Genomic DNA, 13,693 nt, shown 5'->3' on the forward strand with positions numbered 1-13,693 from the left:
CAATGATAAGAAAAATAAACTGGGCCAATATGGCATGTTTGTTAATACAGAGACACACATGTTAATGTGATCTCTGGTCTCCCACTCAGAGACACAGGTCTCCCAGTGTCCAGCATTCAGACGGCTACCTGAGGACTCATGTGAGAGAAAATCTGCTACACAGACATGTAGAGCCAAATACTGTCAATAAGGCCTCTGCAATGTTCTGAAGACAGTTAAACTTGTCAGGTAGTTCAATTCACTTCAATTCAATTTTATTTATATAGCGCCAAATCACAACAAAAGTCGCCTCAAGGCGCTTCATAGATACAGAGAAAAACCCAACAATCATATGACCCCCTATGAGCAGCACTTTGGCGACAGTGGGAAGGAAAAACTCCCTTTTAACAGGAAGAAACCTCCGGCAGAACCAGGCTCAGGGAGGGGCGGGGCCATCTGCTGCGACCGGTTGGGGTGAGAGAAGGAAGACAGGATAAAGACATGCTGTGGAAGAGAGACAGAGGTTAATAACAGATATGATTCAGTGCAGAGAGGTCTGTTAATACATAGTGAGTGAGAAAGGTGACTGGAAAGGAAAAACTCAATGCATCATGGGAATCCCCGGCAGCCTACGTCTATTGCAGCATAACTAAGGGAGGATTCAGGGTCACCTGGTCCAGCCCTAACTATATGCTTTAGCAAAAAGGAAAGTTTGAAGTCTAAAACTGAGTAGGTGATGTCCAGCAGGTGAACATGCAGCTCCATGAACACGCACAGCTGTGGATTCCAGCTGCTTCGATGTTGCATTAACTGGCATTAACTCAGCCAGTTAATGCGAGACAAATCCAGCTGCTCATTAAAGATTTCTGGTTTGATCAGAAAAGAAAACATTGGTCCAAACACCTGAAAGTCCCAAAAATGCATTGTGTCTACGGATGTATCCGTGTATCTCCGTGGTGCTGATGCTGTGCTGAGCCGACAGCTCCTGAAGCTTTTGAAGTGTCAGAATGTGGAAAGCTAATAACGTCCCTCTCACCAGTAGGCTAAGTTATTTTTAACCAGTTAACCAGTTAACCAGTTACGAATCTGGTACTTGGGGTTGCTAAGATACCGTCATTAAGAAGCGGCACAACTAATGTGTCTATGCGAGCTGATTTGCGATGTTCATCGCTGGCGCGGCCATTTATTTTTTGATGCACCTTCTTAGATTAATTCACTGCGTGTCGTGCCCAGGGCTGGACTGGGACAAAAAATTGGCATTTTGACTAGAGACCGCCCCCCAGGTATTAAAACCATAAAGCCTTTGAATGAAAACAAACGCTGTTGTGACAGTGATGTACAGTCTTGTTGGTATATGTATGATTTCTATACATTTTACATCAGATAGAAACCTTGGTTTTAAGCTTCAGATAATTATTTAATAACAGCAAGACATTTTAAATGAGAATAAGAAAGTATTTCTTTGTGCCCCCCTCTCCCTGTTAATGCCCCACCTGGCTGTAAAAAGTCAGCACAACGAAAATAAACTCCAGCTAAACTTGGTTTATATCTGACCCAGATAGACTGCAGGTCATAACTTCTTACCTGATGTTCAGTTCACCTGACACTCGGACCGGCGGCCGCCTCAGGTCTCTCCTCCTGCCTCCCCTCTTGCCTCCCCTTTCTCTCATCCACCTGCTGGCCTCCACCACTTGCTAATGTTACTGAATCTGTGGAAGCACCGCCATAGCCACCACCAAACAACTGAGTCATTTTTACACACAGACCAGCATCTGGCCAATCCACCACCTTTCATTGTTTATACCGTTACAAAAAAAAAAAAATCATCGGCCCACCGAGCAAATGCCCGATTGCCAGTCCAGCTATGGTCATGCCATCAGTTAACCCTTCGTGTGCCAACTGTGGCACGTGCCCAGGATTGCCGACCCCTGAGTTAAACCATTCTTATTCACATCGCACTGTAACCCTGATCAAACTGTGTGACATCATGATGACATCTCGTTTCCTCCCTGTCCTCAGTGGTGGAAGAAAACAGTTTTCCTTGTGCCTCTCTGCCTCCTCCTCTTCCTCTTTCTGAAGACGACGGCTTCCCTCCGTTGCCCGGTGACACCGCAGACCTGCTGGCCCCACCCCCTCCACCCCCACCTGACCAGGAGATAGACGGTAGCATTTTTAATATTGAACTGTGTGTGCGTTTCCTGTATAAAGAGACTGAAACATTTAACAATTGTGCAGTTTAACCCAGTTTGGAGCCTTTGAAAGTCTGATATTATGCATATGCAACAACTTTTACTGTGAAGATGAATGAACCACTGGTGCATGTGCAGTTTGATTTTCTAAAATCAGCTTTCCTCGACTCACCGATAAGTCTCAAGATTCTCTGAGAAGGTTCAGGTGAAGAATAAATCAGTGAACACACTTCCTGTGTGATACATGGACAGTCCGAATCATTCACAAATCTGGTATTTTAAAAGACGCCAGAAAGCTTCCATTCCAAAAATGTGCAGTTTAAGTAGCCCTTTCTTCTTCTGTGGTGCTTTTTGTCAGCCTTCCTTTGCTTTGTTTTTCTCCAGTCTTTTCTTTTTCTGTGGTTCTTTTGCAGTGACCCTCCCATCCAGGAGGAGTCACCGCCGTCACTCACCCCCAGCCACTCGCTCTCTCTCTCTGAGGGTCCGCTCAGGCCCCGCCTCTCGCTGCCGCTATACCCGCTCTCTGTTCCTGCCTACTGTCCAATCACGTAAGCACAAAGTCGGGGAGCTACAGGTCTGAGAAGTCATGAGGTCCTTGAAAGGGTTCTTGAATATCTTTCAGGGCCATAAATGTTCCTTAATAATGTTCCAGGAGTTCCAGGCCTTTATTTGCCCACTATTCATTTCAATCCAAACTTTATTAGGAATCTGTCGTGGTCCTGATCAGCGACAGTGTGAAAGATGGACGTAGCTAAAGCGCCTTATAGCTGCATTGTTTTTAATGGCCATCAGGGGGCGACACCGTTTCTTTACTTCTGTCATCGACTGTTCGGGCACTGAACTGGCTAACAAATTACAGTTTACATATCATTAACCAATGAGGCTGCAGTTTCACACTCAGACCCGCCCTTTGAGGCTTCAGAGCAGGACTTGACTAACTGATGGCTGATGTCATTGTAACGGCGTCCATCTTTGGTACTGCCTGTGGTCTCAGACGATCACGCCTTCATCATACTTTTTTCTGTCTGTCAGTCATGATTCCCCCACCTCCCCCCTATCCTCCCCCCTGTGCTCCGCCTCGTCTTTCCTCCTCTTCATCTCGGCTCTGCTTACCTGCTCGTCTCGAACACCTGGGTAAGACGAGAACTCTGCTGCCAGCATGCCGTACTCTTAGAGGTAGTGCTTTTGTAGAATTAGAACATTAATACGCACCTGCCTCCTCACCCTCGTAGATCTGGAGATCCCAGCCCCACCTCCTCCGCTCTCATTGGATGATATGGCGAGGTTTGATGACATACCGCCCCTCCCACCTCCGGTGGATTACGACACCAACGCCCCTCCAGATTACATTGAGAAAGGTACTGAGGTGACATCACAGTTTGCTGTGATGACATCATTCCTACAGTCTGTGGCTTGTCTAACTGCAATTCCTTTTTGTGTCCAGTGAGGGCGCTGTACAGCTATGAGGCTGTGAAGCCCGATGAGCTGTCCTTCACTGAGGGCGACATCATCTACCTGACTCAGCGCCATGAGGACGGCTGGTATCAGGGCGTCCTGAACGGCAGACAGGGCTACTTCCCTGAAAACTACGTCGAATCATGTGGCTAAATGAAGCCCCGCCCCCTCATGTTTAACAGCCCCACTGTAGCATCCACTGAATGATTGTTAATGTAGGGTAACTTGTTGCACACCTCGGATCAGGTAGACTTCTCTGTTCTTAGCTTCTGGTTGGTGTCCCCACACCTGAGTGATTAACGCTTTGAGCGCTCGTACAAATCCTGTGATTAATGAAATAAAGTTTTTTCTTCTCAAAGCAGCAGCCGTGTCCCTCCCTGCAGTGTGTCCTCTGTCCTTCAGAGGGCGCTGCTACTGTTCGGTCTCTCTGTCTTCCTGTTTGTTTCTCAGGGGCTTCAGCGTTCAGACTTGTTTTGTCTGATTTGTCTCGTCTTTCAGATAGAATAGAATAGAATAACTCTTTATTGTCATTGTTACAAAAACGATGAAAGGCAGTTTGGCATCTCTCCACGTGTTTGAAGTACACAATAGTGTGAGTATTTACACAATACCACAGATAAATTTACACTTACACAAGAAACATATGTACAAGTTATAGATACACTTGCATACATACAACTTTTGCACAAGTTTTGCAAACAACAAACAAACAAAGTTATTTGCATCCATTTACCTTTTACCTTGATTTTTTAAAATAACCATTTCAAACTATTTACAGAATAATCAGCTGTTCTTCAATAAGATGCCAAACAAATTATTTGTGCCACTCCAAAAATGTAATTTCTGTCCACTATAAAGGAGAACATCACAGCCTGATACCTGCAGGTCTGACAGCAGCAGGCTTATCACTCCTGTTTCTACCTGGAGACAGCAGTCGCCTCATTGTTCTGACCAGTGTTGGGGAAGTTACTTTAAATTAGTAACTTAGTTACATTACTAGTTACTTCTATCAAAAGTAACTCAGTTACTTCAAGTTACTCGTTACTTTCAAAGTAACTAGTTACTAGGGAAAGTAACTTTGGTTTTACTCAGAATTCTCTTGTTAATGTGTTGCTTCCGTAACTGGATACCGAGCAACACTGCCAGTCTTCTAGCTTGCTTACATGTTAGCACTATCCTGCCACATAAAAAAAGGATGCTGGTGTTATTTGTCTCTCAGAAACAGTTCATAACTTCAACTCATCCATGTCACCTAAAAGGTAAACCTGTTTCTCCATCACAGCTCTGATGATCCAGTAAGGACATCTCCTGGTTTCATCTTCATGTTTCCCTCTCACCACATATCCAAACCGACATCATGACCAGCAGCTTTACAGCTGTGGCTCCAGCAAACATCAGCTGATACTAGAAATTAATATTAAATCAATTCTAACAACAGCTGATCAAGCTTAAACGTGCTGCTGTTGTTTAGCTCGACATCCCCTGGTTTCCTCTTTATGGCGCAAAGTGGACGATAAACAAACAAGAGAGCCGATCAGCTGATCATTGTTCAGTTTAATGATTGAAGTAGAAACAGGAGAGGGAGGGGAGAGGATGAGAGAAGAAGAGGCAGCTGTGCAGCAAAGACAGAATAACTCCAGCTTTGTGTCTTTTTCCATCCTAGCTGAAGTCCGGGACAAACTGTTCCTTTTCACCTCAATACGAAACGCGTAATATTAACTCTGAATACCAGAGGATTCCGTTTTTTTACAGGATGGTTGGCAACTCTACTAAGTTCAACATCAGAAACATCATAACACCCACCCAGCTGTGCAGAAACTCCGTCATGCTAGCTAGGATGCAGTACGAAAAAGTCAGCACAACGAAAATAATGCGGATGATGTGTTGCTTTTTCTGCAAAACACACAAACCAACCTCTCTGAGGTAATTACTCTAATAAACTGGTTTTCAAGAGTTTCAGATTATTCAATTAACTGGCCAAAATCTACAGTTCTCCCCATTAACTGCTCCTTCCATAATTCTTCCTCTGCCCCACTGCAATCCGGAAATATTAAATATTTAGGTATTAATGTTTCTCCTAAGCTTTCAGACTTAACTAAATTAAACCACATCCCACTTCTAAAGAAAGTAGAAGGCGATCTGACTAGATGGAAATCTTTACCCATATCACTCATGGGAAGGGTCGCCACTATAAAAATGATGATCTTGCCAAAAATAAATTACTTATTGATAGGTTTGTAGCTTGAACCCATCCGCTGGAACGTTGAAGACAATATAATTACACTGCAAAGCAAGACACAAGTAGGCAAAGTTCTTCATGTTACTCGTGCACGGGAGAAAACCGAAGAGGCGCCGTTCCCTCGCCTGACCCCAGTTGCTCTCGTCCGTTCTCCCGTACCACTGCTCTTTTATTGAGGTTACATGAATATCCATAGGTTCATTAACATATGACGTCTACATACACACAAAGAGTACCTTTGCCTCTGTGTGTGTGTGTGTGTGTGTGTGTGTGTGTGTGTGTGTGTGTGTGTGTGAGAGGTCAAGATGTGACCCTGTGAAGACTCCCCAAAGCTGGTGCCAGGACGTCTGAACAAAAGGCTCTTATACCCAAACAGATATACGTGTGTTTGCTATACCATAAATCAATAAGGAGAAGATAAACTCTCCTAGGGAGTGTGATCCATGCCAGGACACTCTGAGTAGAGGAATGTATGCACCCCCCTCTACACAGAGTTAATAGGATGAGACATCCTTTCAATCTACAATTGATTATACACTTCTAAGCATATGTAGTTAAATATTTCTAAGCATAAATGACAATCAACAATACAAAACCTATCATTCCTCCCTTTTTGACCTTTATGCTTGAAAAGTTCCCAGTTATGAATACCTCATGTCTGACAGTTTCAATGCAAACATTGTTATACTCAGCATATGTCAAATCACCCTAAATTACTGAAAAAATACACAGTTTAACAAATGTATTAGCGGTTATCCCATTCCTCATTAATCTCATCTCATGGCAAACTGCATCCAGTTAGTTTTGTTGTTTGTCAACATGGGTCTCAGCTATCTCCAAAGCTGCAGACCTCATAGGAAACTGCTGTTATCACCACGATAGCTTCTGGTTCCTGTGCTTTTCACAGAATCATGATGTCATCCTTAGACTCCCTCTGCGCTGTCGATGGAGCTTGGCACGCTCCCCTCATCCCTCGAGTTTTCATGTCCCAACGCTGCTTGCTGTGGGAAGTCTCCTCTTGATCTCCTGGAAGCTCAGTAGCACAGCTCTCTGTGTGATGTCTGCTGTGCTGAAGATGATCTCTGATCCTCCTGAAGTCTCTCTCCTGGCCTCAGCTCCCATCTTGTGGACGATCCTCTCAGGCACTCCTTCTCGTCACGCATAGTCCTGATTTTGGGCCTGCTGGACCTGTCTCAAAACACTCAGCTTCTCTGCCTTCCTCCTGGTTCAGCTGATTCAGCCGTCACGCCTCGCACTTGGTTGCCCTAGAGTTGATCAGAGGCTGGAGGTTGAAGTGCGAGCTTACCCTACGGGGGCTCAATCAGCACTCCCCCCTCACCACTGAAACAACCAAGTGTGAGATTTCTCTATTGTGCTGTCTTGAGGGTGCCGGGGTTTCCTGGGACCTCGACCTCTTTGCAGTGGCTCTGATAAATCCAGGAGGGTCTCTCCGCTATTTTGCAGGCAGTTTCATGGTCCTTGCTGTGGCTCCAAGGTCTGATCTCATGATGGGCCCCAACCAGCTTGACCTTTGACCTCAACCACTGCCTGGGCTATGCCTGGAATGTTTCTCGCTTCTCACTGCTGCACCTGTATTTCAGAAAGACTTCTATTTGGAGAGAGCATGTCAACAATCATCACATTCTTTAGTTCAGTGAACTTCACTTATAGGCCATCAAAACCTCATCTGAACATGGATGCACCACTTGCATAGGTTTAATACTTGTAAATAAACGGCTAATCACACAAATCACTGCAACAATAATAGTAAACATTGTTTAATGTTAATTCTGGACCCCACCTCTTGACGCATGGACACTCTCATGCGTCAACTCACCAAACCTGGATCCCTGTCTTAAAAACTGGCTCCACCAGGAGCCTGCATACACACCATCATGGCCTGGAAAACAAGGTCTGGAAATAAAATCAAACTTCACACTTATAAACAATTATATCATAAGAGTAATAAGCATTCAGCACGGGCAAGACAAGTGTCATGTGCAGGTTTTCTCAAATCAGTAAACTACAATTATTTCCCTAATTTGCCTCAGACATGGATCATCCCATGTGCTCAGTCAACATTAATGTAATCAGTGACTTCTCTTAAGTAAAGTCACTCAACTCATCAATCACTATGAGCTCAATAGCCCATCTTCAACTATTCCATAAACAATCCCTTATATATTTTTCACATGTCACTTGTCTGCTTCCGCTGACTCCTCTACATGCAGTCTCAGAAAAACAAACATTAGCAACACACATTGATCATCCTGGTGGGCAGGCGTCGGCCATCCACATTCCAGAGGTGCCATAAAAACACCATAAAGTTAGCCAACCCTAGCCGTGGAAAGAATGTCTTCACATATAAACCCAGAAATCCTGTAGTAGGAAAACATTAACTAATCCTCTTATAAATCACATGATCAAACACATGATTAACCATCTGCTGTAAAAAGAAATGTAAATGTTAGCGCTGCGCAGGTGTATACACTCTTTCTCACAGTAATCTCTGTGAGCAACACAAGTTAGTGAATGACACACACATAGTAAATTCACAGACAGAGAAAATGGCATTTAAAAGGTTAAATCATCACGCAACCTCGAATGTTGCTGTCATCTTTCTGCTCCTGTAACAAAAACACATAAATTCATCCACCCTTTTGTCCTGTCTAGGTGGAGGTTAACCTTGAGTCGTGGTCAAGTCCTGTCAGCTTTTACCAGTCAGTCAGTTTGTTTTTTATTTCCATTCATTCATTCATTCTTCCTTTGCTGATAGTGGAACTTGTCGTCGCATTTAGTTTCCCCTCTCAGCAAAATGACGTCATTTCAAAAAGAAAAAAAAAGAACTTTAGATCGGATTACATCGCTGAATTCTTTTTAGGCCGGGACTTTCATTTAATATTGTCCCAATAAGTGGCTTTCTCCAGAGCCCATTTTAATATGGAGAAAACTCACTTGTAACAGCGTTCTCGACCGGTCGTATAGCACTTTTAATTCCTGACGTGCAGATCTGCTTAAAGAAAAGAAATAGACAAACAAAATCAGTGCCTGTTCAAAAGATAAAAATGAAAAATAACAAATTATCAAACCAAACTCTCAGTGCTCTGTGAAAGTATCAAAATAAAAAGGCCTTGTTAAGTCATGACACAAACTCCTCATCAACTTCACAACAGGAGAAGAATCATCAGCTAGATTCACTCCAAACCAACCATCAGCTGCACAACACACAACATAAGCCTAATGTCTTATTAGCTATGAGTTTAGTCACCAGGTCTGTGCTCTTCACTCATTTAGGCCACAGATCTATTCAGTTTTCCTTTTCCCTTCATCATAAAACATGTGACATGATGTCATGCACTTCACAAAAGACGTTTGTTCTGACGTATTCAGAGTTGTGTATCTAAATACAGGATTCACTCGCACATCAAAGCAGGAAACTCAGTGTTTTAGAGTCTCCACTCAACACACAACAAACTCCAACACATCTCATTCACTCGTGCTAGAATTCAGTCACCTTTCATTAATCTAAGAACGATCAACTAATTTGCATATCAGCTATTAACCCACTAAGTTGACAGGACGACAGAAAAGCATGTTCAAAATAGTATCACAAAAGACAATTTCCCTCATACAGTAAATTACTTGCTGCATCAATCAAGCAGGAAGCTTCTCCCAATTTACTATATCAACAACTAAATTTATTGTCTGATCACTGGTTGGTCAAACCAGAATCTTTTTTCCCACAAAAGTTAAATTGTTGTCCTGCAACCCAGAGAGTCAATTTGTTGCATTGGATAAATTCAGTGTTTGATAACAAGTGTCTGCTAAATTTACACTATTTTAACACTGATGAAAGATAACAAGCTAATTTTCATAGCATGGGTGTTTGTGTTATTAGACAGGTCTAATGCATGTCTGTGGAGCTGCATATCCAGCAGAGCATGTTCTTAAAAGCTGCCTTTCCTACACACTTCTCTGCTATTATTTAATCATTTCTTAACTAATGTGCTATGAGTCTTCATGAGTTATTTTGTGTTTGGAATTGTTAGTAGGGTTAATTCATGTTCTGCTTGTTTGTGTGATTTTGTATGTTTCTATTTTCGCAGTGTTTCAGACTCCTTCACAATTTTCCAACTTAAGCAGTCAGTTTTCTTTTCCCCAGGTTTGCTAACCCAAATTTTGATTTCCCACATTAAATAATTCCTATGTGTTCTCACCACTCCTCTCTGTCGTCTGTTGTCCTCTCCCACTTCAACAGTCCAACAGCCGGCAGTTCTCCTTCAGCTTTGTCCTGTGTCCACTGTCTCTTCTTGCCATTTTACTCCACAGGTGGCAAATGTCAAACTCCAACTGCTCAGTTCTCCTCAAACGTTTTCTTCACATGCACAGTGAAGTTTCAGCTTGTTGTAAACACAGTGCCATTCATCCGATCAGTCAGGATGATGGGTTTGCTCTTCTTCTCTGATGCTGTTTGTCCACATTGCTGCTGCTTTGCTGGGACTCTTTGCTCAGGACTTGCTGCTGTCTCTTTATCATGTTATTGCTTTGGAGCTGCATTCCTTGTCTTCAGGGAGGGGTGAGAGCTTGCTTGCTTGTGAGGTTGAGAGACACATGGTGCTGTAAATAAGTCAGCCAGAAACTTGGCCTGCATGTTTCCAATGATGTTAAACTATAACTTTCTTCCGACTGCTGCATGTGGAGAATTGATTCAGGTCTGCTTTTCACCTGAAAGTGACAAACTAAGACATTTTCATTATTATCATCACTGCTTAATCAACACACATCTCTCTCTCTCTCTCTCTCTCTCTCTCTCTGTTTTTGTGAACAATCCTTTCTTAAATGCAGAAAATGAAATTGTGGTTGTTTTTGGCTGATCAACACAAAACCTTTTCCCTATGATTATTTTTCATCTACAATATAAATTCTTTCTCTTTTTCATCTGCATAAATAAATCACATGGCTGATGATACCATGGTGATCCATAAATATGATCACCAGTTTATTTAATTATTTTTAACCCAACAAAACAAATAAACAAAAACATGATGCTGATGCTACACACACGAGTCAAGGTGCAGGAAAACTGCTCACGGGAACGCTGCACACTCCAGTTATCACAGTTATCAGAGCTCTGTTTCCCTCTCTTTGAGTAGTTCTCAGACAGCTCTTGATGTGTAGCTTGCTCATCAGCCCAGAAGAAAAAAAAAAACCGCAACGCAACATCACGCAGTAGTTGCATGCTCTGCCCACAGCGGCAAAGTCTTACACTTTCATATTCAATTCAGCTTCTCCATCATGTACTTTTAGATGTGTCATACAGGGTTCAGCATATTAGTTGTTTTCACAGGTGTGCTGTATATCTCAACAATGGCTCATAATAAGATGACAGTCTTTCACACAGGTCAAGTGCCTCTATGCACTTCATTAGTTCAAATATTTGCCTATATCACTTCACCTCATATGTCATTGTACTGAATTTGAGCAACCACAAGCTTAATGCAGATTACTTTTAACAACTATCCACCTCAATTAAATCTATGGTCTGGCACACAGGCTGTTGTCGATCAGGGCAAGTTAAAGAATAAACATTTTGTGTCAGCAAGGGGGTGGGGGAAAGCCATTCACCAGAGCACATCTTAAGTGCTGCTGATGTGGCAGGCCTTCTCCACACGCTCTTCAAGGCTGGTGTGTTTTCTGAAAACTTCTCTCTCATCTTTATTTAAATACTTTGTGCTGCCAGGAGCAAAGTCCAGCACAAACGTCTGTCTCCCTCCGACTCACTCTTGGTTGCTTAGAAACCCATGATAACAACAACAGTCGGTGTCACAGACCACGTGTTCTGCTCCGCACACACTCACACAACAACAACAACAAAAACGACGATAACAACAATGACAACAACACAAAATAGGCCTATTGTCCAGCACAATCTGGACCCCGCGGAACTTCTCAACACCCCACTGAGCGGTGGAGAACTCACTACAGTACCCCACAAAGCGGTCTGTATTTCGCCCCACTAAGACGGCGAACAAAAAAAAGTTCGAACTGCGCAACTCTGCGACTTAATGCTTCTGTACAAAAAACCCCACTGAGCGGCTTTGTACATCGCCCCACTTAGACGGCGAATTTTAGCCCCACTGAGCGGCGAAGACGTACAGTTATAGAGTTGGACTCTAAACTTACTCGGTGTTGCTTAACGTGTAATATCAGCCTCGAATCCCGCCGATCGTCATTCATCGAGGAGAAAAGACAGACAGCGAATCCACAGGAACTTCCTGGCTGACGTCAGTCTTTCAGCGTGCCTCTCCTCCCCTCGGTGAATGCGATTCCAGGACTCCGGCATCGAAGGACCAATTAATGATAGGTTTGTAGCTTGAACCCATCCGCTGGAACGTTGAAGACAATATAATTACACTGCAAAGCAAGACACAAGTAGGCAAAGTTCTTCATGTTACTCGTGCACGGGAGAAAACCGAAGAGGCGCCGTTCCCTCGCCTGACCCCAGTTGCTCTCGTCTGTTCTCCCGTACCACTGCTCTTTTATTGAGGTTACATGAATATCCATAGGTTCATTAACATATGACGTCTACATACACACAAAGAGTACCTTTGCCTCTGTGTGTGTGTGTGTGTGTGTGTGTGTGTGTGTGTGTGTGTGTGTGTGTGTGTGTGTGTGTGTGTGTGTGAGGTCAAGATGTGACCCTGTGAAGACTCCCCAAAGCTGGTGCCAGGACGTCTGAACAAAAGGCTCTTATACTCAAACAGATATACGTGTGTTTGCTATACCATAAATCAATAAGGAGAAGATAAACTCTCCTAGGGAGTGTGATCCATGCCAGGACACTCTGAGTAGAGGAATGTATGCACCCCCCTCTACACAGAGTTAATAGGATGAGACATCCTTTCAATCTACAATTGATTATACACTTCTAAGCATATGTAGTTAAATATTTCTAAGCATAAATGACAATCAACAATACAAAACCTATCACTTATTTTTGATGATCCCTAACAAACCATCACAAGATTGGTTCAGATCTCTGGATTCATATATTTCCAAATTCCTTTGGAAAGATAAACCCCTGCGTATCAGCTTAAAAACGCTACAAAGAACCAAGGATAGAGGAGGATTAGATCTGCCTAATTTTCACCAATACTTCTTAGCCAACAGCCTTCAGTTCATCTCAGAATGGTCAAAACATACCTTAGATGAGCCCTGGCTAGATGTTGAACAGGCACTATGCAAGGATCTAGAGATTTCAGACCTACCATTTATGAATGCTTTAAAAGTATCAACATCAGCTTCTCTCTGACAGCATGGTGGGAGTTTCTAAAAATAACGGAGTCTTCATTAGTCTTCATTAATCCCATGCAAACGTACACCTATCTGGAATAACCCTGACATATTACAAAACAATAATATGATTAATTTCCCAGAATGGAGTTGTAAAGGAATTAAATACTTAGAACATATATTAGAGGGAACAGAATTTATTTCATTTGACAGACTAGTTGCACAATATGGGATCAACAAGAAAAGTTTTTAGAATATCAACAAATTAAATCCATAGTAAAAAAGAAATGTAACCTCAGTCAAGTTGAACTACAAACACCACCAAGTGCGGCACATTTCCTTTTTTTTTTTTTTTTTTTTTGTGTCCCGTTTGGATCTTTAGCATCAGAATTGTTGTCTTAAGGCCAAGAAAGATGCCAAGCGGATTTATTTTACCAAGTGGATCATCATGGCCTTGCCATATTGGTCCATTTGATTGACCTTTATTATAATTATGAATTTATTTTATTTTCAGTTGCTACAAACGGGACAGACATGA

At 42.7% G+C, this 13,693-nt stretch overlaps 1 protein-coding gene across 5 annotated transcripts in view; it reads left to right on the forward strand.

The window, feature by feature from the left end:
- The window catches only part of abi3a (ABI family, member 3a), a 266,728-nt gene extending 262,753 nt beyond the window's left edge, over positions 1-3,975 (forward strand). For 3 of the 5 annotated variants that reach the window (XM_085404941.1, XM_085404939.1, XM_085404943.1), the window contains 5 exons: positions 1,999-2,142; positions 2,582-2,716; positions 3,201-3,302; positions 3,401-3,526; positions 3,613-3,975. In XM_085404941.1, coding sequence (XP_085261067.1) covers positions 1,999-2,142; positions 2,582-2,716; positions 3,201-3,302; positions 3,401-3,526; positions 3,613-3,776 — 671 coding nt within the window. In that variant the 3' untranslated portion in view covers positions 3,777-3,975. The remainder of the gene's footprint in view (positions 1-1,998; positions 2,143-2,581; positions 2,717-3,200; positions 3,303-3,400; positions 3,527-3,612) is intronic. The other 2 variants (XM_085404940.1, XM_085404942.1) reach the window with 2 other exon arrangements.
- The last annotated feature ends 9,718 nt before the right edge of the window (positions 3,976-13,693 follow it).

The sequence above is a fragment of the Rhamphochromis longiceps genome, linkage group LG4 (assembly GCF_057381845.1).
Source record: "Rhamphochromis longiceps isolate RC_006_pf linkage group LG4, R_longiceps_female_GT1.1, whole genome shotgun sequence".
NCBI lineage: Eukaryota > Metazoa > Chordata > Actinopteri > Cichliformes > Cichlidae > Rhamphochromis > Rhamphochromis longiceps.